Source organism: Lampris incognitus, chromosome 2 (assembly GCF_029633865.1).
Source record: "Lampris incognitus isolate fLamInc1 chromosome 2, fLamInc1.hap2, whole genome shotgun sequence".
Taxonomy (NCBI): Eukaryota; Metazoa; Chordata; class Actinopteri; order Lampriformes; family Lampridae; genus Lampris; species Lampris incognitus.
Genome location: NC_079212.1, coordinates 136,166,083 through 136,192,407, shown reverse-complemented (window position 1 = coordinate 136,192,407; position 26,325 = coordinate 136,166,083). Strand labels below are relative to the sequence as shown.

The 26,325-nt window shown below is 43.9% G+C and overlaps 1 protein-coding gene across 11 annotated transcripts in view; it reads right to left on the bottom strand.

The window, feature by feature from the left end:
- Window positions 1-4,125: 4,125 nt before the first annotated feature.
- The window catches only part of cadpsa (Ca2+-dependent activator protein for secretion a), a 190,148-nt gene continuing 167,948 nt past the window's right edge, over window positions 4,126-26,325 (bottom strand). For all 11 annotated transcript variants that reach the window (XM_056275124.1, XM_056275123.1, XM_056275128.1 and 8 more), the window contains 2 exons: window positions 8,879-8,983; window positions 4,126-4,302 (listed from right to left, as the gene is read on the bottom strand). In XM_056275124.1, the coding sequence (XP_056131099.1) occupies window positions 4,126-4,302; window positions 8,879-8,983 (282 nt within the window). The remainder of the gene's footprint in view (window positions 4,303-8,878; window positions 8,984-26,325) is intronic.

Sequence of the window (26,325 nt, the reverse complement as noted above, 5' to 3'; positions counted from 1 at the left end):
ATGTACCATTGATATGCACATTTTCTCATATAATGCAGCCCATTGCCAAACCAGGAAGTGAGTTTTCACATTCACAGTGGCATCCAGTAACATCACTGCAGGATACTATTCACACAATTTTGGTGAAGTTTCACACAGAAGACTGCTCGATATTATGGCAGCTAATTGAGTGTCATCTATAGAACATATACATGTATAGATCGATAGATGATAGAAAGACAGTTGGATGGTAGAAGATAGATCGATGGATAGTAGATACCTAGAGATAGATAGATAGAGAGAAAGATGGTAGAAGATAGATCAATAGATAGTAGATAGCTAGATATACTAGATATATAGATGATAGATAGAAGATGGATAGATGATGGATTGATAGATAGAGAGAGAGGGAGAGAGAGCGAAAGAGAAAGCAAGAGCGAGAGAGATGTTGACAATATGAAATGGCATGCAGGGTGTATCTTGCCTCTGTAATGCCACATAAGAAGAGAACTGCTTCTCACTTTTTGCCATTCACCTTTATTTGAATTTCTTTGTCCAAGTGGGTTCACCTAGGAAGGCAGAAGCGTAATGAATCCACCAGTAAGTTTACACAGTGAACAAAACACATTTGGAATTGGATACCTCGGACATGCACACTGGGCAAAGCACAACTCTAAGAGTACAGTATATAAAACAACGGTGGTGGGAGGAAAGACAGGCAGACTTCATTTCCATAATCTGTTATAAAAATGAGAGGAAAAAAAAACCAACAACAAAAAACACAGAATGAAGTATAGGGCACGTATAACAAAGTCGGTGGTACTTCTTTTGAAAGAAAACATTATCCAAATACTGCTGAAATGAACGTAAAAAATAAAAACCATGTAAATAAAACATGAAAATGGACTAACCAGTGTCTGGCGAGGCAGAAGGTCTTAGGAGCATTGGTCTGGTGTGAAAGTCAACGCAACAAGTACGCTGCTAAAGCTGAAGAAACGAGACTTCATGGCCGTTCTAGTGTGTATCTCAACACAGAGACACGACTACTGCGGTGGTAAGTGGATTTAGTGTTGAGCAGTTGAAACTAAGAGGAGTGATGTAGTTTCAAGTTTTTTTTTATACTACTTTATTAATCCCCATGGGGAAATTCTTTCTCTGCATTTAACTCATCCTAGCTGTGTAGCTAGGAGCAGTGGGCAGCCGGCGTGCAGCGCCCGGGGACCAACTCCAGTTCGTCTTGCCATGCCTCAGTCAGGGGGCACAGTATTAACCCTAACATGCATGTCTTTCTGATGGTGGGGGAAACCGGAGCACCCGGAGAAAACCCACCACAGACACAGGGAGAACATGCAAACTCCACACAGAAAAGACCTGGGAAGACCTGGGATGACCCCCCCCCCCCAAGGTTGGACAACCCCGGGGTTCAGACCCAGGACCTTCTTGCTGTGAGGCGACAGCGCTAACCACTGGGCCACTGTGCCGCTAGCTACCGTGCCGCTAGTTTCTTCCTAGAGGAACAGTGAGCATCCTACAGGAGCTGGTCAGACTGGAATCTGTACAATTATGTATGGAGGGAGCAGCCGGATGAAGACGTGAAGCACTACAGGTTTACTTTTCCAACTGTGGCAGGAATAACAAACTTGGGAGACGAATACTCGGACAGTTTTAAATGACGAACCGCTATTCTGAAATGCGCTGTGTTGAAAATCTAACGAAGTGTAGTTGTCACGTCTGAACTACTTCAGCCCGATATGAGTGAGATATGAAAATCCATTACAACACCAACAAAAAATAATGTCATTTTCACACTTGTCATGACCAAAACTGTATTCACCGCACATTTAAATATATAGCCAGATAGCGTTTAGCATTGCACAGGGACACATTCGTAGCCTTGCTCATAAACGTGGTTTCTTTGACACTGCGAATGAAATGATTCGTCAGAAATGAAATAAATAAAATCAAATTTTTTTTAACTCAGCAACTCTATCCATATAACACCTATATCTTTCACACAGATACGTAGTTTTCATAGTTTTGACCCTTTGACACCTCTTTTTAGACTTGTAAAATTGATCCTAAAAAAGAATTGTCACTTGTTACATCTAAATTGTGTTGCATTACAAGTACTGGATTAGTCACAACATAACTTCATAAGTTAAGACAATTGGTACATGCATCGGTTGGCAGGCTAAAAACAGTGACCAATATCAATTGCATCTCATCACCTTGAATAGCTGTGCCGAACTGAATCCGTTTTTCATTTCCTCGCCAGCAGAGTTACACAACACACATGAGGGAACAATCCGAGCAGCGGATAATACATGACTAACTAGCTACAAGGAGTCGTTTTGGTTCGAGGATTTTTTTTTCGTTTATGTCGAAGCATTTAAGATACGTGACACGACTCATGTCTTCAAAAAGGTCAACTCTGCAGAAATGCAATCATCTGCATTGCTTTGTTTTGCATTTCCAAGGAGGTGTCCAATGGGAAGCGGTTGTTGCTGAGAGGCTGCACATCTGCAACAAGAAATTAACTGGTGGGCGGCAGACTGGGAAGAAGCACCCGTGAAACCATTACATTCATGGTCATTTGAAACAAATCTTACTATAGATGAAAATAGCATTTAATGTAATGCCCCCACCCCCCCCATTGTTCTTGGCCAATTACCCTATTTTCTGAGCCGTCCTGGTCGCTGCTCCACCCCCTCTGCCGAGCCGGGGAGGGCTGTAGACTACCACATGCCTCCTCTGATATATGTGGAGTCGCCAGCTGCTTCTTTTCACCTGACAGTGAGGAGTTTTGCCAGGGGGACGTAGCGTGTGGGATAAGCACACTATTCCCCCAAGTTCCCCCCCCCCCCCGAACAGGTGCCCCGACTGACCAGAGGAGGTGCGAGTGCAGCGACCAGGACTCATACCCACATCCGGTGTCCCACCCGCAGACACGGCCAATTGTGTCTGTAGGGATGCCCGACCAAGCCGGAGGTAAGACGGGGATTCAAACAGGAAATCCCCGCGTTGGTAGGGCAACGGAATAGACCGCTGCGCTACCCAGACGCCCTGCACTGAATGTAATGTCTTAATGTAACTGTGTACTGTCAAGTCGGGGCCTGTGCAAACCCCAGGACGAGTAGCTGTTACATAAATGCACAGCCGACGTGGATCTCAATAAAATAAATAAATAACCCTCTCTGGTCGATTCCCCGTTTGCTTTCTGGATCGACTAAACCAAGTCTTGGAATTTGTTTGATTTTGTTAATTCAATCTCAGGTTCCCATGTAAGTTTATGAGACACTAATAATAATACAACGGCAGATTACAAGATTATGGCCACTGGTTTCTATTCCCAGACTGGTTGGAAGAATGTAGTTGGAGAAATAAAGACAAATAAATAAATAAATAAACAAATAAACAAACAAACAAACCGCCAATTCCAAAATATCTTGGCTTTGTGCAAGGCACACAACCCTACAACTGCTGCTCCTCACAACATGACAGGACAACGCTTCTACTGGGAAGCTACGAGGAGTGGATGCAGGTCAATGTGAAAAATAAATGCATGTCCACAAGACTTTTTTTTTTTAGGGATAAATTGTAAAAAAAAAAAAAAAAAAAAAAGCAACATATGATTGGATAAGCCAATATGATTCAGAAGTAAGTCTTCATAACATACAGCTACTGGTTGTGAAAACAGCAGCAAATTGGAACATTTTAAAATGGCAAGCTCTCATAGGCAAGAGTATTCCTAGACTAAGCAAAAACAACTAAACAAAACTGTTGAACCAAGTGTCATCCTGCTCGAAATTAAATTTTGCTTCCTATGAATATCTGTACTGAAAAAGATGTATTTAATTTCACTCAATATTCTGTCCTTTCGGCTCCAACAAATAATACTCAAATGTGGAACTACCATGAAAATTTTCAGAAGTCATCAGCGTAACAACAACAAAAGTAAGCTGGCAAAACAAATCTGTGGATTGCACCTTGGACTTTGGCGATACAGGACAACCTCGTGAGCTTCTCAGGTAGCGTACCCCTTCACCATCCGAAATGCCTTCACATTGTTGTGTTCCCTCACAGCAGTGCAGCACGGCCTAGCGGTGCCATTTGAAAAGGGTGGGGCCGCCCTAAGTTCCTTTTCATCTAGTTATTGTCATCATCCTCTTCGTCGCTGTCTTTCATGGATATTCCCTGCATCCCTCCTTCCCTCACCGAGGCAGTGGCCTCTTCCAGAGTTAGCCGATTCCGCACTGTTTCGTACATCTTACTGTTCAAAGTTGAGTCCAGGACCCCCTGTAGCCGAAAATCACGATACTTTTTCTAACAGACAGACAGACAGACAGATATGAAAGAAAAGGTTGGAAAGAGATGCCGTCTATGTTATCAGCAGCCCCGAGAAAGCCAGCCCAGTCTCACAGACAAAACATTCGTATACAACATATCTGCATATCCCAAAACATATTGATTGCCAACCTACCAATAAATGAGGATGTGATAGAGGACATCCACTCAGATCTACATTTAACCTCGACTTACACTCAACATGGATTATAACGCTGAACAATCAGCCTCCCACAACCTTACCCTGTCCTCAATCACACCAAACCCAAACCTAAACTTTTTTTTTGGATCCCCCCCCCCTTTTCTCCCCAATTATACTTGTCCAATCACCCCATTCTTCCGAGCCATCCTGGTCTCTGCTCTACCCCCTCTGCCGATCTGGGGAGGGCTGCAGACCACCACTTGCTTCCTCCGATACATGTGGAGTCTTCAGCTGCTTCTTTTCACCTGACAGTGAGGAGCTTCACCAGGGAGACAAAGCGCGTGGGAGGATCACGTTATTCCCTCCAGCCCCCCCCCCCGAACAGGCGCCCCAACTGACCAGAGGAGGCGCTTGTGCAGCGACCAGGACACATACCCACATCTGGCTTCCCACCTGCAGACACGGCCAACTGTCTCTGTAGGGATGCCCGACCAAGCCGGAGGTAACATGGCGATTTGAACCGGCGATCCCCGTGTTGGTAAGCAACGGAATAGACCACTACGCTACCCTGACGCCCCCCCAAAACCTAAACTTACTAAACTACCTCCAATCTACTAGTAGTAAAGCGGATGATCAGAGTGGATGCCCTGAACCACATCCTCATTCATCAATATGGTGAAATGCATTGTATGCAAGTGACAATGTTACCAACACTGGCGTAGCTAGAAATTAATTTGTAGGTGGGCCTAGAAATTACTGAGTAGGCCTCTCAACACTCTCTGAAAAAGCTCACTGACCAAATAGTTTTATATTTATAGGAAGAGAATAATGTGAAAATATCAGCCACAAAAATATTAAAACAGACAATATGCTATCATGCTACTGCACAGTAAGGAATCCTGGTGATGAGTAAACGGGTGCACTGATAGCCTACTAAATGCATGCCAATGTTCACTGGAACAAGACTTTCCCCTCCTTGAATTAGAACAGAAGAATTTGGATGAATAGTAAAATGGCTTTGCTGAAAAGGTGTATGGTGAGTTGTATGAGAGGTTATACACTAAGAAAGGAGAAAAGGACTTGTACCAACTGGCTAGACAGAGGGACTGAGCTGGGAAGGATGTGCAGCAGGTAAGGGCAATCAAGGATAGAGAGGGAAACGTGAGACAAGCAAGGAGAGTGGGCTGAGAAGGTGGAAGGAGTACTTTGAGAGGCTGATGAATAAAGAAAATGAGAGAGAGAGAGAAGGTTGAATGATGTTGGGATAGTGAATCAGGAAGTGCTGTGGATTAGCAAGGAGGAAGTGAGGGCAGCTATGAAGAGGATGAAGAGTGGAAAGGCAGTTGGTCCTGATGACATACCTGTGGAGGCATGGAGATGTTTAGGAGAGATGGCAGTGGAGTTTTTAACTGGATTGTTTAACACAATCTTGGAAAATGAGAACATTCACAGACATCTTGGAAAATGATAGGATGCCTGAGGAGTGGAGAAGAAGCATACTGGTACCGATTTTCAAGAATAAGGGTGATGTGCAGAACTGTAGCAACTACAGAGGTACGTATAAAGTTGATCAGCCACAGCATGAAGATATGGGAAAGAGTAATAGAAGCTAGGTTAAGAGGAGAGGTGACGATTAGCGAGCAGCAGTATGGTTTCATGCCACGAAAGAGCACCACAGATGTGACGTTTGCTTTGAGAATGTTGATTGAGAGGTATAGAAAAGGTCAGAAGGAGTTACATTGTGTCTTTGTGGATTTAGAGAAAGCATATGACAGGGTGTCGAGAGAGGAGGTGTGGTATTGTATGAGGAAGTCATTAGTTGCAGAGAAGTATGTAGGAGTGGTGCAGGATATGTATGAGGGATGTGTGACAATGGTGAGGTGTGCAGTTGGAATGACAGATGGGTTCAAGGTGGAGGTTGGATTACATCAAGGATCGGCTCTGAGCCCTTTCTTGTTTACAACGGTGATGGACAGGTTGACGGACGAGATCAGGCAGGAGTCTCCGTGGACTATAATGTTTGCAGATGACATTGTGATCTGTAGCGAGAGTAGGGTGCAGGTTGAGGAGAGCCTGGAGAGGTGGCAGTATGCACTGGAGAGAAGAGGAATGAAAGTCAATAGGAGCAAGATGGAACACATATGCATGAATGAGAGGGAGGACAGCAGAGTGGTAAGGATGCAAGGAGTAGAGGTGAAGAAGGCATATGAGTTTAAATACTTAGGTCAACTGTCCAAAGTAACGGGGAGTGCAGAACAGAGGTGAGGTGAATAAAAGAGTGCAGGCAGGGTGGAAGAAGGGTGTCAGGAGTGATTTGCAACAGAAGGGTACCAGCAAGAGTTAAAGGGAAGGTTAACAATTTGGTTGTGAGACCAGCTATGTTATATGGTTTGGAGACAGTGGCACTGATGAAAAGACATGAAGAGGTGGCAGAGTTGAAGATGCTAAGATTTTCATTGAGAGTGACGAAGAAGGAGAGATTAGGAACGAGAATATTAGAGGGACAGCTCAGGTTGGACGGTTTGGAGACAAAGCAAGAGAGGCAAGATTGAGATGGCTTGGACATGTGTGGAAGAGAGATACTGGGTATATTGGGAGAAGGATGCTGAATATGGAGCTGCCGGGGAAGAGGAAAAGAAGGCCAAAGAGGAGGTTTATGGGTGTGGTGAGGGAGGACAGGCAAGTGGCTGGTGTGACAGAGGAAGATGCAGAGGACAGGAAGAGATGGAAACGGATGCTCCGCTGTGGTGACCCCTAATGGGAACAGCCGAAAGTAATAGTAATAGCAGTAGTAGTAGTAAAATGTCTTTGTTATTTTATTGTAAAAATTCCCCAACCAAAAAAAAACAAAATCAAGCTCTGTGGTTGGTTGAATCCAAGCCGACCCAGGCCCACACCACAGGTTAGCAATCGACATATTTTGGAAACCGCAAATAAGTTGTATATAAAGATTTTGTCTATGAGACTGGGTTAAGAAAGCAGTTTTTTTTATACTTAAATGCCTTTAAAACCATAAGGTGACTTGTGACTACAATACATTTTATGATCACAGCAACTGAGTAGCACAGTATGTATGTATGAATGTGTTGTGTTGGGATGGAAGACTGAGTGGAAAGTGGACATTTCACTTCTCTTCAACTTGATAGACCTAATACTTGTACACATCTTTTTTTTGGGGGGGGGGGGGGAGATTTTTTTTCTCCCCTTTTCTCCGAAATTGTATCTGGCCAATTACCCCACTCTTCCGACCCGTCCTGGTCACTGCTCCACCCCCTCTGCTGATCCGGGGAGGGCTGCAGACTACCACACGCCTCCTCTGATACATGTGGAGTCGCCAGCCGCTTCATTTCACCTGACAGTGAGAAGTTTTGCCAGGAGGATGTAGCATGTGGGAGGATTGCGCTATTCCCCTCAGTAACCCCCCCCACCCCCGGAACAGGTACCCCAACCGACCAGAGGAGGCACCAGTGTAGCGACCAGGACACATGCCCACATCTGGCTTCCCACCCGCAAACACGGCCAATTGTGTCTGTAGGGATACCCAACCAAGCCGGAGGTAACGCAGGGATTCAAACCGGCAATCCCCGTGTCGGTAGGCAACGGAATAGACCACTATGCTACCCGGATGCCCTACTTGTACACATCTTAATCTATATTTCTATAGATTAAATTTCTCTACTTTTCAATAGAAAAGTGATTTTAGGTTAACCCAATCCCAGATTTGTCAGACTGCAATAATTCAGTCACGTTTGATCTGTAGGGGGCGTGGTTATGCAAGGCCTTGGTTTACATCCTGTACTTGGCAGTGTTGTCCAGGGTCTGAATAGGAATACGGAACGGTTTAACTAACCGGAATGGATGTGACGCTGTGCTGAGTCAACCTGCTTTCCTACCGCTATATCACAATCATGCTGCCATATTATCACCCCGCTACATATCTCAAACTGTGCTCCATCCAACTGAGACAGAATGGGTCAGAATGTCTCTTCCTTGAGGTTTCACCACTCTCACTCTCTTTATGATACGCCCTACGTGCAGCATTTCAGATTTCTGAGTTTTGACATAAATGAAAAAATCTGATGCTACTCAACGCTAAAATCTTCGGCAAGTATGAAAGAGGAGCACCGTCACAACTCCACAGCAATACGACTCCTAATGTTGACGCATGCTGATGTATTTTAAAGCCGGAAATGTTAAAGTAACATGGTCGTTGATTGTGAAAAGAAACAAAATCAATGTTAGAAACATTTTCATCCCACATTTAACAAACTGTGATATGCACGATACACACGCTACATACACACGATTGATGGTTTAAAACATTCATTATCAAGATATCATTGGCTTTATTAAGAAAAAAAAAAAAGACACTTTCAGCTGAAAAGCCAGTAGAACTGAGAGTCTTTTTCTTACCTTTACAATCCTAATAAGGATCTTCAGCTGATACACATGAAGCTGTAGGTCCATACGATCAGTCAGCCATGTTCCCAGAAGGTTCATGGTACTTGTGTACCATTGCTATTAAATGCATGTCCAAGTGCACACGCACACGCACACACACACACACACACACACACACATTTAACATTAGCAAATAATGTGCAATTGCACATACACTGTCACAACACAAATTTACAAATATATGTAATATACATACAGTGAGCACAAACTGTTTCATCTGATATTTTGTGAAATGAAACCACACCTTGTTAACTTTCTGAAACGAAACAGAGGAACGGCATTTCAACAAATAAAAACGCCAGTGATCTGATCTGAGCCCATTATTACTAGCTGAGCATTATCATGGACTTGAAAGCAAAGGATTTCCTCCATCCTGACGGTGCACAATAAGGAAAAACTGTTAGAAAGGAAAAAGATGTGTCCGTGCTGAAGACATCCACCTCATGTCGGAACTGAGACTCTGTAAAGCAAGTACAACATGGCCAAAAATAAATAAATAATAAACTTTTTAATAATATGTTGCAGGGATTGTTTGCTGATGCTTCACTGTAGGCATATTTAAACAAAGTGTTTGCCTCCAACTCTGCAGCTCAGTATTCAGAAAAAACATTTCAAGTCTGGTCATGTAATGACACAGCACATTGTCTGATAAATTAGTGATTCATCTCAAGCATCAAAACCAGATATTTTTAAATTTCTACATCTTTGTAGCTTTTGCAAAGCAAAAGCAAACCGTAACTTTCTGCAGCAATCTGTCCATAGTCTTTTTATCATGGCGTAATACGTGACCTACAATACTTCAACATTCCCATTGATTCATTAAGACAACTTTGCACCCGACAACTATCTCTGTGAGGGACAATGAGCTCAGGGTACCTTTTCCACAGCTGTTGGGAGAACTGAGCCCAAAGGCTGCAGATGTTTCTCTGTGGGCCAGCGCCGTTGCCAGTCTAATTGATGGGTAATGATGAGAACATGGTGATTCTAATAGAAGGCGACTGACTTTCAAGTGTCGGGGTTGAAACAAAATGGATGGCAGGGTCAGAGACGAAAACGAAACCAGAAGAAGGGAAAGAGACAGACGGCAGGGAATGGATAACGGAGATATCTACCAGTCACATAAAAACGTCATGAAAACGGACTTTTACCTGGCCAGCTCATTTCCCGAGTCATATCATGCACCTATTTAACAACTTATGCCAGAATTAATCTCAACAAAATCTGCTCTTTTCTTTTACTTATTTTCATCAAAGCTTAATCGCCTCGAAGGGATAGCTTGGATTTTATTGACATTAGCTGGTATGTGTTACCAATGGACTGGCATGACCTTGGTCTGTGACTCCCATGGTCAGAGATTCAGCTGCTAGTCCCAGCGGGCAAAAAAAATGAATTGCAGCAAATGGGGTCGGCTAAGACTATATTTTAAGCCATAATAACAAATGTTGAGAAAAAACTGGTAACCCTTCTCAAGCCAATATGACATCTTTTGTGTATTTCCAATGCTTGATTCTCCTCTCGAACCGTTACATACTATCTTGGAACTACTTTTTGTTGTTGAAGAACGCCTGTTTATTATTATTATGCACTCCAGCCCATTGGTGTCATCAACATCAGGCTTGCGGGGCTTTAGCTGGAAATGTTTTTTGACTCGCCCCGAATCTTTCTGACAGAGGAAAAAAAAAATCTGTAATCCTCACGAAATGTTAATAATTTGATTCCCGACCACCTCCAACGCTGCTGTCTGTGTGTGGATGTAAATGTCTGTTTTGTCCAGAGCAATGCCTGGCGGCTTGTCCAGGGTGCCTCCCTACCTGCCGTCCAATGACTGCTGGGATAGGTGCCAGCATCCCCGCGACCCTGAGAGCAGGATAAGCGGTTTGGATAATGGATGGATGAAATGTTATGTTTGCAGTTGTCATACAATGCAGTAAAATTAGATGAAATTTAGGCAGTAGCGTTCCAGGCAAAACAGCAGGGACCACCCAAAACAAATTCGGCGCATGCACACCCCCCCGACCTCAGCCCTAGACGGTCTGGGCTTAGCCCCAGACCTTGTCAACTCCTAGAAACGCCCCTGCTCCAGCCTGCTCGCATATCATGGCAATTCAAATATCATGCCACCTATGAGCTGTTTTCTAAGAAATGTGCAGTTAAAAGATAGTTAGGTATTTTATGTGTTTTAGTTTTTCTTTGCTGACTCTGTTTGCTGCTGTTCATACCACCTAACATCAATAAATCCGAATTATCCCTTTGGCTGCTTCCAAAACAGCCAAGACTAAATAATTGCATTACTGACTGGGCGGCCGAGCAACAACACAACCAATACTTTTATGAAATGTTTTACAAAATCCAATCAAATCCTGAAGGATCAAATCACATTCCTCCATACATTATATCCTGTCCTAACATCCTGTTGTGAAACATCACCAACACTGTGTGAAAAGTGTCTTCCAGTAATGTCACCGTGAATGTGAAAACTCACTGGTTTGGGCATCAGCGGCATTATATGAGAAACAATGGTACGTATAGCTGTATAGATGTGTTCCCTTAATTACAAGCGCCCAATGTGCATGCGCAGACTGTGAGGCAAAAAGGAGCCACGAGTCCTGTGTTTGTAAACATTACTTTGGTCATTTCGAAGAGATCAAGGAGAAATGGATTTAAAACGAAACGCCTCACAGTTGTTGCGCTGTCGGTTGTACAAATCGTAAAGATGGTAACAATAAGCATCTGCATTTTTATCGCACACCGAAAGGGAAATCTCCAACCAAAAAACGAAGAAGACAGGCGTGGATTCACGCGATCCGTCGGGAGAACTGGAAGACGTGGTCAGAAGAGCAAAATCAAACTCGAAGATTTGCGGAGAACATTTCATATCTGATATGTATCCGTTCCTTACACAAATAAGTATTGAGATCGAACATACGTAACAGCTCTAAATGTGATACTGTCCTAGAGCAACTGCCAAACCAAAGTTTCAGTTGTTAATGCCTAGCCTTTCTCACGTTTGACGATTCCATCAGCTTCAGTGAATGATCCATAACTCTAGTTTCTTACAGCTTTGCTTGCATGAGGCTGTTAGCTGGAGAATTCCATCACAGCATGATTCAAGTTTACCGCAGTAATGTTAGTAATCCAGTTTCCCAATAAGAGCAACCTATAAGAGCAATCTACGAAGATTGGGTGAGAAGGCATATTTCTGTAATGTGGCTCGTTCCAAAAAAATATCGGCAATGTAGCTTCTGAATTGGCCAAGTCTCAGTACCACTGTTGTAGCCTATCAGTAAGCCAGGAAATAAGTTTTCACCTTCACAGATTATCTACCAGCAATGTCACCAATGTACACAATTTCAGTAGCATTTCAGAGACACACTGAAGACTGCCCAGTATTATGGCTGCTGATGGCGTGTCATCCCTACAACATATATATATGGAGACAGTGTTGAAAATCACGAGTGTTTCCCTTTAAAGTTGTGCATGCCAGGCCTTTATCCCTGTCATTACACAATCCCATATGATAACCCACATAGGTACTCGCCGCACTAGCTGCGGTCTGTCGAGTCTGAAATGAAGGTACCGTGTCTAAATATTTGGTCGGGGTACCTTCAGGATGACCGGCAAAAAAAAAAAAGGCAAGGCCATCAGGAGTTCAGAGGTCTACACATAAGTCAGACTCTGCCAGTAAAACATGGGTGAAACATGCAGCATGGCTGTGCCGTGGTGAATCAGTGTGGCGACCCGGTGCCAGCAGCTTCTTCTCTGTCGCTGTGTGCCTGTGAAGGCATCGCCATGGCAGCAGGCCTGTGATCTCGCCCCGAGCATAACCCCCCACCGAGAGGCCAGGCCTGGAGTGACTAATTGACTGACTGTCTGCTCTCCTTCTCTTCCTCTACTCCTCCCTTCTTGTTTTTGTTATTCTTGGAGTGATGCCACAGCACCCATCTGCAACTACTTTGTGCCTTACTTTGGTTTACCTTATCTGGGGACACACAATGGCACAATTGAATGACTAGCGTTATGAAAAAAATTAAGCATTAGGGAGACTGACAATACATCCGTCTTTTGTTTTTACTATGTTTTTGTTATTCTGTATTCTGCTATTTTGTTATTAGTCTGTCTGAACTCATCTGAAACTATTTTGTGTCTTACTTTGGTTTACTTTTTCTACGGATACAAAATGGCACAAACGATAACCTAAAGCATTTTAAACAGATTTTATAGCAGATTATACTTCTGTTTTTTACCAATCTTTTAGAATTTTTCAATTATTCTACATTTTCACTTGTTCTTTCCCATCTGTCTGGACCCATCTGCAGCTATTTTGTTTCTTACTTTGGTTTACTTCATTTAGGGATACAAAATGGCACAAAAGAAACCCAACAGCATTTTGAAACAAATAAATTCTTAGGGTGACTGAATGTCACTTTCTTTTAAAAATTCTCATTAATCATTCAATATTTTCACTTGCTCATTCCTGTCCAAAATTTAGATTTGATGTAGTATTATTTCTATTGGTTCACTGCCTCTCCCACTGTCCTACTGACATTGTCACAAATGTCTTTCATGCCGGTAGTCTTACAAAACTGACCCATCAATTTAAATCCTTCATCTTTGTATATATTTCATCCTTTTTGGCCTTTAAGTGAGACTTTAAATTTACAAACTTTGCCCATCATTTTTTAATGACATTCCATCCCCATCATAACTGATTACTTTGCCATCTCTTCATCCAGCCGCCTTTTCAAATGGTCCACTTAACACTATCTAAGCAACTACCTATTCTCTAAAATGCAGCCATCCAAGATTTACAAATCAACTCACTCTACTTCAAAATATGTCACAGCCAAAAGTTATATTCGGCTCCAAAGTATGGTGAAATATTTCAGAGTAGAATTGAAACATAGCAGGACTAATAAGTTAGCCGGACGGTTAAGCTGAAAGCCACTTTGAGGCTTTCAAGGCTCATCAAATGAACAGTGATGGATCCTCTCACTCTGTTCCTCCTGCCAGAAATGAACAAAAGCATCCATCCGGACAGACAAATTCTCAGAGCTTTTTTTTTTTTTAGTCTGCATTGGGATCAGCGGGGGGTTAGCACTTGCTCACAGCCAAAACAAGCGTAATATGGCTCTGAATATATAATGCAATAACCCGACAGGGATCAAATCTGTGACACTAACGAGTTCCATCTGAAGGAAGGGCTTGGATTAGCTGAACAGAGGTAGATATCTTAAAGTGTGTATTTTATGTTTTCTCACTGTGTTCAATAGTCTCCCAAATTCATAAGGACCAACTTCTACCTATACAAAGGCAATATACACAATCTTTTCCAACAACACACTTACATGCATGAGCATATTAGACATACATCTGCCATTACATTCCCTTTGGAGCAAGAACTGGGAGACAGAACGTCCTCCTACCCCTTTCTGACACCGCCCACCCTACCGCCACCTACACCCACCACTAAATCCAGCCCCTACCCCCAAATCTGCCCCCCTAACCCTGTCCATGCCGCACACACAAACACTACACCTCGAAGCCTGCATTCACACCCCTATCTTCACATGTTTCGAGAAGCCATGGCGCCTGGCAGGGGGGCGCCCACCACAACCAGCAGGGTTTGATGCAAAATCCATACACATCTGCTTCTCCCCCTCCTCAAGCACCTACCTGCCTCTTCACCCTTGTGCACACATGGCCCCCATACCACCAGTGAAACCGCCAACACTCTCTCACACACAATCCATCACTATACAAAACATCAGACTTTACTCAGTAATCAAATTATAATATGGTGAAAGCAAAAAAACAAATAAAAAAATCATGAGTGCGCACACACACTTGCACACAAGCAGGCACACACAAAAAAACAAAACAAAAAAAAAACCTGTTGGGCCAGAGGCCCGCTATGTGGGGCTGGGCACAGGGCCTTTTGTGTTGTGAGAGGCAGGAATGTTGGAGCTGAGAAGGGGCCCCTCCACAGGGGGTACATGAGGATTACAAGCAACCTGGGACTCTGCCTCTTTCTGCCTCTGCTGGTGCATCCTTGTGTGTGTGTGTGTGTGTGTGTGTGTGTGTGTGTGTGTGTGTGTGTGTGTGTGTGTGAGTGTGAGTGAGTGTGTAAAAAGGAAAGAGAAAGGGGGGGGGAATAATGTTGATGTCCCTTATTGTGTTTGCCTCTAGTCATCCAAATAAACTCCCATACTCTAAGAGTAATGGTTGATAAACCAGCCTATTAGCATACTAATGGATCAGGGTCTACAGTAGAACCTCACTAATCCCAATTATTTAGGAATGAAGGCAGTGCAACCAGCAACAGTTTCAGACCAAAATACAAGTATGAACATGCAAATACATTCAATATAGCATGAATGAAGACAAATATATGAAACAAAACACCCAAGTGGCTTTATTTACAGTTCAACAGCTACTGTTATGTACTGTAATGTACGTGTTACGTCTGAAATAAACAACAAATCAGTCTTCAGTGTTTCTAAAGCTGATTTCGGTAGACCAGTTGGTTTGGGTGACTTGAGCTACTTGTGTATGTATAGTATTGAGTGTATTGGCAACTTTAAGTCTGTGTCATTGCAAGACTGTGAATGTAAGTTGTGTGTGTGTGTGTGTGTGTGTGTGTGTGTGTGGGGTTGTGTGTGGCAGGGCTATAGTGTGTAGAAGATGTCCCGCTGAGACCCAGCTGTGTCTACAATTAGCAGGAGGCATGGAATGATGATTGTTGCTGCAGCGACACTAATGCCAAGTGACAGACTTCCTCAGAAGCAGAAGGAGGGCTGCTGTGTGCCATAATGCAACGCTACTTTTCCATTATTTCATAAGCCTGCACATACAACCACAAGGAAACAAACACTGAAACAAAGCCATACCAGAAAACCCATTAAAAGGAATAGCGTAGATGGTCAAACCTGCAACCCTTCCTCGTCCACCGCTTGGCAAGGCAGGTCGTGAGTGCCCTCCATCCCTGAGCCACCCCAGCCCAGGCAAAACTCAAGGCAGCTAAATTAAGCATCCTTTAGCCGCTGAAGGGAGATGGTGGTGGTTTTGTATGAGTTTGGTGGGGGTCTTTAAATCTGACTGCAAGGCATTATGCACTTACGACAAAGGGCACGTCTAATCCTACCTGCTCTACTTTTCAGAGCCAACCGCTGGCCTATTCTAAGGCCTCGCTGGCAGCTCAGCAGAGAAGGGCCATTGATGACGACACTCCATTTCCATAGTAACTCACACTGGCAGGCAACAAACCCCCCCTGCCCCACCCCACCCCACCCCATCGTCCACAACTACCACCAATACCACCACCGGCAGCCCCTCCCTCCCAATCCCTTGCTCACCTTGTCACCCAAAAGCTTGGAAACTGAACCTCAAGAGGAAAAAGGGACCTTTCCTTTCTTTCTTTTTTTTTTTAGTTTCTCTTTGTAGAGTGGGGCCTGAAAGGTGGAACAGTAATAAAGTTTTGGACTCAGCAAGTCGTCAGTTGCCAAACTGTTCTGATTGTGCAACTCGCACAAAGGCGAGCAGGGGCTGACCACTGAGCATGCCTGAGCACAGCGAGGGAAAGAACAAAACGGGCTCAGTGTGGATGGCCGCCGCTGGCGCATTAGTCAGACAGCTGGGCAGGAACGGCCACTGAGAGACAGGCCAACAATCGACACACTGTGCAGCATCTGTACACGGGAACAAGGTAAATGTTTATGTCTCTCTCTCACACACATGCACACATACACACACACGCACACAAATCTTTTAAGTCTCTTTTGAGGCTGGCAATCTGGGTCTCTTACAAAACACCCGTCTCCTTCCACTTGCAAGTGTCAGGTTCATAGACAAGAGGGTCTAAATAAGGAGCAACACTGCAAAAACATGAGGAGATGAGGGTTTTGGGGAGGGCTGGAGTGGAGTTGGGGGGAGAGAGTGTGTGTGTGTGTGTGTGGGGGGGGCATGTTGTGAGGAACTGAACAGTGGGAATTATGGTCAGCAACGAGTCATTGAGTAAACACACAATGAGCAATAGAAAAGCTCCACGGTGAAAAAAGCCGCCAGCTTCGGGCCCTGAGAAAAGTGAGCTATTCTACTCACAAAAGGGCCGCTTAGACGTGGATTGAGGGAAGGAAAAAGAGGGCTAAAACACTTGTGGGCTCAGGGAACTCTATAGGGGGAGTGAAAATGGAATAAGCCAGCAAGCATTTGAGGGTCCCGCCGAGCACCTGAATGGGAAAGAGGGCCGGAGGGGCCGAGGGGGGTCTGTGGAAGGTGAATGGCCAGCTTTTTGGGCCCAATTTGTCTCTTTTCACCCTGCCTGCCCTGCCCCTACTCTGACAGATGTACAAAGAGGGAGCGGTGCTGAGCCACTCATCCACATACGCCCGTGAGCAGCTGTCACTTTGTCAGACAAGTTAATCAGACAAATGGCAGCGTTCCTCCCTTCTTTTTTTTTTACAGGGTGAGGCAACGAGGGAGGGAAAGGGGGGGGGCTTATAAAGAAGCGATAAAAACGGGGACATGGCGCGTTGCCTCGATCAATTCGCCCGGTCGCCCGCCATCGATAAACAGCGGGAACCGACGAAAGGAAAAGCCTCCTCTCAACTTATATTCGGTTCTGCTTGAGACGAGCATGGCGTCGGTGTCCCCGCTCAGTCTCCCCCGCGGTCCCTCGTGGAGGATTTAAGTCTGAAGAAATGAGGAGCGGAGACAAAATGCTCTCTTTCTGTAATCATCAAGAACTCTAAGCCGCTTACAGACTTCGTTAGACAGTAGCGAAACCTCTCGGCAGTGTGTTTTGAACAGTCACACAGTCTTTCCTACCTTGGTTGGCCTTTTTTTTTTAAAATATAATTTAAGCAACCTACAACTATTATTTTCCTCCGTGTTGGTTACATAATCCTTTTTACAGCCGCTTTAACACAAACCTAAAGAGCTTATCGACCGGCATGAAATAAATAAATAAAAAGAGGGCGTTGGTGCATAACCACTCATATCAGTATAAAAGTTGGTTTCCTGAGGGGTGAAATACATCTGGTCATCGTCTTCCCACTTTAAAATCGATGCGGATGAAACAGGTTTGGGCCCAATCCAAGGCGGCGTGAGATCTTGAGAGAGAAATACATTTGTAAAGCAAATTCCCTTAAGTAAGGTTTGCCTTGGTGTTGATATGGAATAAGTCTAAAAGTAAAAAAAAAAAAAAAAACACACAATGAAATGCTTCAATCAAATTTCTAACAAAATATTTCTTCTTTTTTTTTTTTTACATCATGAAGGCCTGACTTCATCTCAACAGCTCCCCGCCACCCCGTCCTCATTTTAAAAGACTGGGTATAACAGAGAACATGGCGGGATGAGATGCGTGTGGCCTGGGCGCTGGCCAAGCCCGCGGGAGTTAAGTTTGCCCGTGGCACGAGCTCAGAGTCGATTAAATTGTTCACTTGGTGTGGTCGATGGACAGACAGTAGGGGCCTCGAGTTCTTGACCAGAGCCAGCAAAGTGGTTAAGTGTCTCGGACAGCAAAGTGGTATGATGGCAGCTCTCTCCGTCACTAGTCTGGTGGCATTTTCCTCTTCAGCACAACCCCAGCCCCCACCCCACCCCATCCCTCCAACCCCCACCAGAGTATGCCAGCAGCAACAACACAATCTCAATTCCCCAATCTCAATCTGATCACCCCCCCCACACACACACACACACACTTTACAGCCGTCCACCAGTTGGCAGTGCAATGAGAGCAACAGCAGCCTTAACGATTAAAAGAGCTTTAACTCCGTCACACAGAGGTGCAATCTCGCCTGGTTTCTGAATCCGAAACTTACCCAAGGTCAACGGAAATACTTCAAATCAATCAATGAGCCGTGCTCCTAATCCCCCACCAGGCAAAGGCAGATTAAGTGTATAATTGACCCGTGTAATCCCTGTATCTGCAACCCCAGCCCTGGGGGGGGGGGATGGACGGGGGGCTAGCTCCAAGATTCACAGTGCGCCAGCAAACACCCTGCCCCTCCTCTTTTGCATCGTTCCCTTTCTCTTAACCTGGCTGGGGGGGGGGGGGCATTCATCACGGGGCAGGGAGGAGGCCTTGGCATATCAGTGTAGGGCTGGATTTGGCTCAGGCTAAAGAGATGGCTTTTTTAATCAATGATCCACAGGCTGCCCCGCGCTAAGTCGCCCCCACCCTATCCCGTATCAGCCCGTGTTTAAGCACAGCTGTTTTAATCTGCGCTTCTCCAGCCGCTCTTTCAAGAATCCAAAGGGGGAGCAAATTAATTTTTCCATTGTTTTTTTTTTCCCTCCCCGATACACCAAGCACTCTTGCATACAAGGTGAGAAGCTATGACACACACACACATACACACTGTATATGCACACAAACTCATTTTGTAGCCTTTGTACCTTAGAAACGGTATAAGTAAGTTTTAGCGCTGCACAGCGGGGTCGTCTGAAGCAGCTGCAGGTTCGAAAAAAAAAAAAAACCTTACCGTGCATCATCAGCCATCTGCACTTCTGGGCTTTCTGTGTAGGATTAATCATTACTGTTGAATATTACCAAACTTTCAGACAAAGAAATGGGCAGACGGCCACACACACACACACACACAGCGTTGTCGTAGCTGCAATTTTCACAACAACAGTAAAGACATTATTGATAAGGTCATTTGATTGGATTGCCGCCCAGGGTTGCCCTAACGAAAAATGGCATAAAGTCAATCCAATTTAAACTCACAAAATAACACTATTGCTTGATAAGAACAAAATACCCACACAAAATGGCCGGCCTTCGATTCAGGGTCCCAAGGGCCAGCCAGAACATATACAATGAGTCCTTTATGTGTATTTATTATTATTATCATTTATATATATATATATATATGTTTGTTGGTTTATTTATTTATTTTTACCCTTGAGGCAAATTTGCAATTTGTGATATTGGGCTACAGAAGTAAAACTAACTTGACTTTATTCCCTATGCCATGCAGCCATTGAGCACAGAATGGCTGCATCAGGGAACACGTTACTTCGTTATAAGATTTGCTCTCTGGTATTATTTATACAACCATTTGCACTATTGTATGTGGTATATTTTGTATGTTTTTAATGGTGTCTTGTGCTACGTGTGGTGTACATACTTCCGCTGCACCTTGGGGAGAAGCCCAAGACAAATGTCAAAATTGAATAACAAGGGGATGAATTAATTTTCACTGGGATTATCGACACTATTAGCCATGAGCAACTGTCCGGGGCCAAAAAGCAGGACAGGACGGCAGCAGGGAAATAGGTCAAATATCAGAAGAGTATCATGCTTGAACAGGCCACAATCTGCATCCAAACACGAGTTTTAATCACTTGCACAAATCATAATTAATCCTTGAGACACTGCTGTTTGACAACCAATATGAGACCACATATGGGCTGTCTGGTGTCACCCGAGACGCCAAATCTGAAATGCTGACACATATTTAGAAATTAATGGACTATTAATACTAGCCACAATCTTCTTATTTGGGATAATATGACATAGGTCATGTCATCGTGACATAAGTCTTGGAAGAAATCCATGTCATGCCCCCCTTGTTCTTACACTTCAAATACCTAGAAAAACACAACACCCATGCCTAGAACAACAGACAACAACGAATAAACAATTATTTCCACAGTTATTTCTACGTCTACACACCATTGCAGACCACTCCAGTGGGGAGTATGGAGGTTGCGTTCCCCCAGGGAGGCAAAGGGACAAATACAACAAACAAAAAATGACAAAAACAAAGTTAACTGTGACTACTATTCCAATTTCATCTCTGATGTGAATGGTTGATTTGATTCTGTAAGACAAAACATGGCTGACCAATGACTGAGAAGTGCAATAGCTTGTTGTTGATCTTCAGATTGGACGTGTGTGTATGTGCGTGTGAGATGACACAAGCAACCTGATATGTTGATGTGATTTGAAGTGTAATCTCTTTACAATCAACTTGTATGTTATTGGTTCAGAGTTCTTACATTTCCACATTAGGATCGACTGAAATAACTTGCAGTCTTGTCACCTGGCATGAAAAAATGTGCTGCGATGACGGTTTTTGTTGCGAAACATCAAAATGCATTTCTTGTTTTTACAAATACAAAATGGTGTTTACAGGTGAAAATATCTCCGCGCACTTTATTTTGGTTGCAGCTGGTAAATTTTGTTCCTCTGACATGTTTGTCAAATTCAAAAGGCTTTTTTTTTTCAGAATTCATTAAAGTTTCACAAATATTTGAGGAAGAATCAGTGACTGCTGAGATAGGCTCCAGCATCCCCGCAACCCTGAGAGAGCAGGATAAGTGGTTTGGATAATGGATGGATATAAATATTTTATCTACTTTACAGGAAAAAAAAATATACCCATCCCTTGAATGAGATACACTGACTGCGGTGTACTGACGAAACCTCTGACCTCTGCAGTTTCTCATCGGAAGCCACTTGGAGAGAGAACTTGGGAAAACCTGTCAAACGCTGAATTATGATGAATAAATGATTACTTATATAACTATATATCTGAGCACAATACTCCAGTGTAAGCATCTATAAAATACAGGTTATAATTCCCCAGAGGCAAAGGAAGAAAGACAAAAAAAGATAAATAAAAATAAACTAGAAAATTAATAAATGAACAAATATTGTCATCAGCCCACCAGAGGAAACCGTGGGGGGGGGGCAAGCAAAGCAAACATTAAGGAAAGTCAAACAGGACAAGGTGTAAATCTACTCAAGATTCAGATTCAGAATTGTAACTAAGAATTGTAATTGTAATTAAGAATTGTAACTAAGGAGGGTCTAAGGACAGGATGTTGTGTTGCCATAAAGCCCACTGAGGCAAATTTGTAATTTGTGATATTGGGCTATACAAAATTGACTTGACCTTATTTTAAAACAATGCCCTCCCCCACACACCACAAAGGCCAACTGTTACGCCTAAGCACAAACACATGTGTGCACATACACAACAAGCGTGCACATACTACAAAATGTGGGTACAAGTGTACACACTTGTGTGCATATAGATAGGCAACATGCATGCACATACACAGCAAGTGGACACAAGCAAAACATCATGCATTTCCTCTATCAGGTATAAATTTGGTGGTCCTACAGTTTTGAGGGTTTATGGACAGTATCCATTGATATTTGAACACTGGGTATTTCATCTAAATATGGAGTCAGCCTTTTCTCCAGGCTAATGCCGTAGACAAGTGTGTGGGTCGTAAATCAACTTGTCTTATTAAATTAAATTGGAATTAAACTGGAAGCGGTGCGGGAAGATGGCGGGGTGAACTCACGTTTGCAGCGGCCTCACCCACAAGTGGTGTGGGAAGATGGCAGCACAAACTTACATTTGTGGAGGCCTCACCCAGTCCATGCAGTGTCTTTGTCCACGCCTGTGTCTAAGCTTGTGTCTTCGTTTGATGGCTGGGAGAGCTGGCGCTGGATCAGCTAGGAGAGCTTGGTCTGCAACATCCTGTGGACCCAGGGACCACAGCCCTGCCTGGAGCTGCGCCCGAAGAGGAAGCACTGAAGGCGGTCTGACAGGACATGAAAGCAGGGCAGGCTAAGCTAACTGCTAGCTCATGCAGACTGGCATTTCCGATAACACCGAGGGTGGTCTGGCAGCAGCCGTGCCTAGCATTGACTGTGTTTTTGGTGTCATCATGTGGAGTGTGGGGAGCAGTGTCGAGGGTGTCTGGCTGGGAGAACTGGTGTTGGATGAGCTGGAGGAGCCTGGTCTGCTGCGTCCAGTGGGCCCAAGCACCACGGCCCTGTCCGGAGCTGCGCCCAAAGAAGAAGCACCGAGGGCAGTCTGACCGGATGCGGAAGCGGGGCAGGCTAAGCTAATTGCTAGCCCAGGCAGACCGGCAGTTCCGACAGTCATCCTGGCTGGTGTTTGCTCTCTTAAGACAAGTGGAAATTTTTTTTTATATATTGGATGTATGTGTTTTTGTAATTTTACAGTTTTTTTTTGTAAGTAACACCCGTCCCATGTAGCTATATAAAAATCTGCCATGTGCAAGTAGTACTGTGGGTGGGGCCTGGGTAACGTTTCAAAATAAATGGCGCAATTACCTGTATGCTCTTAAATTATGTTAATGGTACTCTTTTTTTTTAATAAATTTATTTCTGATTTTTCCCTTTTTTCTCCCAATTTAGTGGCCAATTGATCCCTATTTTAATTCAAACACCCACCCTCGTATTGCATGCGTTCGCCAACTGCATCTCTCCGGCCGGCAGTCTCGAAGGAAAGCGCCTCGCCACTTTCGTGACAAGGCGAATCCAAGCCGAACCACTGTTTTTCCGACACACACAGAGACGCATTCACATGACGAACAAAAGCCGACTCCGCCCCCCTCCCGAAGACAGCGTTGCCAATGATTGCTGCTTCATCGAGTCCATAGTCGGATCTGACGAGACCGGGGCGCGAACCCCAGTCCCCAGTGGGCAACTGCATTGACACCAAGCCGATGCTTAGACCGCTACGCCACCGCGGATTTATGGTACTCTCTTTTAAACTTAAATAACTGACGGTGCCTCCAAATAAATGTATGATATATCACTTAGATTTTGGTTTTGTCTCGTCCTAATTTTTATCTATCCTTTTAACAGTTATTAAACATGAATTACCTATGAGCTATGACACAACAAGGTTTCTTTTTGTAATGCCAAATTATGGTAGGCTATTTATTTACATAAAACAGAACTTCCCAAAATCACATTCATGAATAAAGACAAATGGGACTAAATCCCAAATATGAATAAACACTAAATGATATCAAATAACATCAATCATAGGCCCACACTCACTCACTATGCAACCTATGGTCAACCCACTTGTAAACCAAACTCCCGTTGCAGGCCTGAGTCGTGGCTTGGCAGCGCAGAGGCCTGGAAACTGTAATGGCCGCGTCACTTGGTCACACAAGCGAAGTAAAAAGCACGTGTGCTCAGTACTCACGGGTCCAGGGAACGTTTAGAGGGGGAAAGACGAGGGGAAACTGGGGGATGGGCGCTCGGCAGAACGAAGAAAAAACCAGCAACGACAGTCAAATAGGTTTCCCAAAGTGGTCCAACGGAGCTGTCCTTTCTTAGTCACAAATCAGCCGTCTCCTGAATCAAATAAGTCAGCTAAGCAACAAGTCCATACACTATTTCGTGGCGAGCTAGCAACAGCTTATCTTAACCAATTCTTCAAAGCTGAGCTAACTGCTATTTATCCATCCATCCATTATCTGAACCGCTTATCCTCCTCTACTAATGTGGCTACTCACAACTAGCAACACAATGCAAAGCTAATGGCTATTATGCTAAGGCTAACGGCTACTCGCGATTAGCAACACAAGTCGTTTTTTAACTATAATATGCAGTCACCGTATGAAAAGCAACACACATCCTCATATTTACCTCTTGCAGATCACAAAAATCCGAACCCTTTGGCAACTTCGTCAACCACTAAATTAGGAAAACATTTTGCTCTCGAACAATCTGCACCGTTCACTTGACGGCGACCATTCGCTTTCTGCCGTTCTCCGGCGCACCAGACCCTAACGGCTTACACCCAAGCCCCTCCCCGCTACCTGAGAAGGGAATTGGGGTTGGCTATCATTTCAGAACTGTGTGGTGACCCACATCTATATAACTAGAGACATTCACCTAAGAGGACGGTGTACCTTTAAGGGAAGAGGCGAGGGGTCAGATAATGCACTTCCGCTTCCGGTACACAGTTCAGTGTCGTTGTCGAATGTATGACATGCAAAGTTGGAGCTAGTAAACTACCTCGACTACGTCTACTCTCACGTCTCCTGTCTCGTTGTTTTGTAACTCCACAACATGCCAATTAAAACAAAGGAAAACATAGATTGACATAATGCTGCTAATCAAGTTAGGCTGTTAGGCTGACTGCACGTGCTTGGTCCTGTACATATTAAGCAAACTATGCTCATTTGCATAAACTCTAACCTTTTAACTGTAAAGATTATGACTTCTCTATTTTATCCTTCCATATATATCTTTAACATATTTAAACATTATGAATTTAATTTTTAAAACTATATCCTAAATGAATTTTAACCAGATGTCTAAGGCTACATGTAGCTTGGATATACGTGTTCCTGTAGTTTGGATATGTGTTGTTGTCTTTGTGTTGTTGCACTGCTGTGGGCTGGGGGATATAATATGTTGTTTAATTTCATGTACGCAAGTGCACGAAAGGAAATGACAAATGAATGTTCCTGATTCCTGAAACGATGATCAAAAATCTTGAGAAAGGGACTGAAGAAAGGAACAAACGTATGCCAGGTTAGCCGACAAAGAACAAATGTTCAAATCCTCCATCTACACCAAGTTCTAGGTTAAACTGTATTTAACCAGTCTGAAAGGGTTATCATCTGATGTGTTTCTGCAACTTTTTATTAGCAAGTGATCCCCCCCCCCCCTTTAACGACAGAAAAGTATTGGAGTCAGCCTGTGATGAGTGCTGGCTGTTATATATGGATGGTTGGAGAGACTGGCCTGCAAGAGAATAGGAGGACGTGTGGTGGAGGGTGAGGAGTAACGTGGCATCAGGGACTTGGCAGAAGAGACAAGCGTTTATCTTCTGGCAGAAACACAGTCCTGCTAGAGGATCCACAGAAAGATACCAGAGGATCCACAGAAAGATACCAGAGGATCCACAGACAGATACTAGAGGATATACAGAAATAACATTTGATACTGGATCCCACAGCCTCATTTAATGCCATTCCAACGATACAAGGGGCATTCAGCTTTGAAAATGGTAGAAACATGCTTAAAGGATTGTTGCTTTTTTTTTCTTTTTCTTTTACGAACTGGGATGTTTTTTCTTAGCTTTTACCATAATGCACATCACAGTTATGATATGATTTTACTAACTGGCTTTATTTTGGTGATTTTGGACACCAGGGCACTGCTAGACACAGTTTAAATCGTGTCTTACAGGGCAACTGTTAAACTTGTCCTTTCAAATACAACAATGACAACAACAACCCTCAGTGCCTCAGATAGCTTGTGTACATGATTTTAATGTTATCTATGACTTCTCAAAGATGCTAGCAGGGTAGTTTATTGATGGTTACTACTACATACAGCTAATACAGGCCGGTCGTTTCTGCAGGTTGAACCAGGATGTAGCTCAGCAATGTGATGTGACCATTGATAATATGGGATTTTTTGTTTGTTTGTATTTTTCCCCCTTTTTGTCCCCAGTTGTACCCGGCCAATTATCCCACTCTTCTGAGACATCCCGGTCATTGCTCCACCCCCTCTGCCGATCCGGGGAGGGCTGCAGACTACCACATGCCTCCTCTGATACATGTGGAGTCAGTCGCAAGCCGCTTCTTTCCACCTC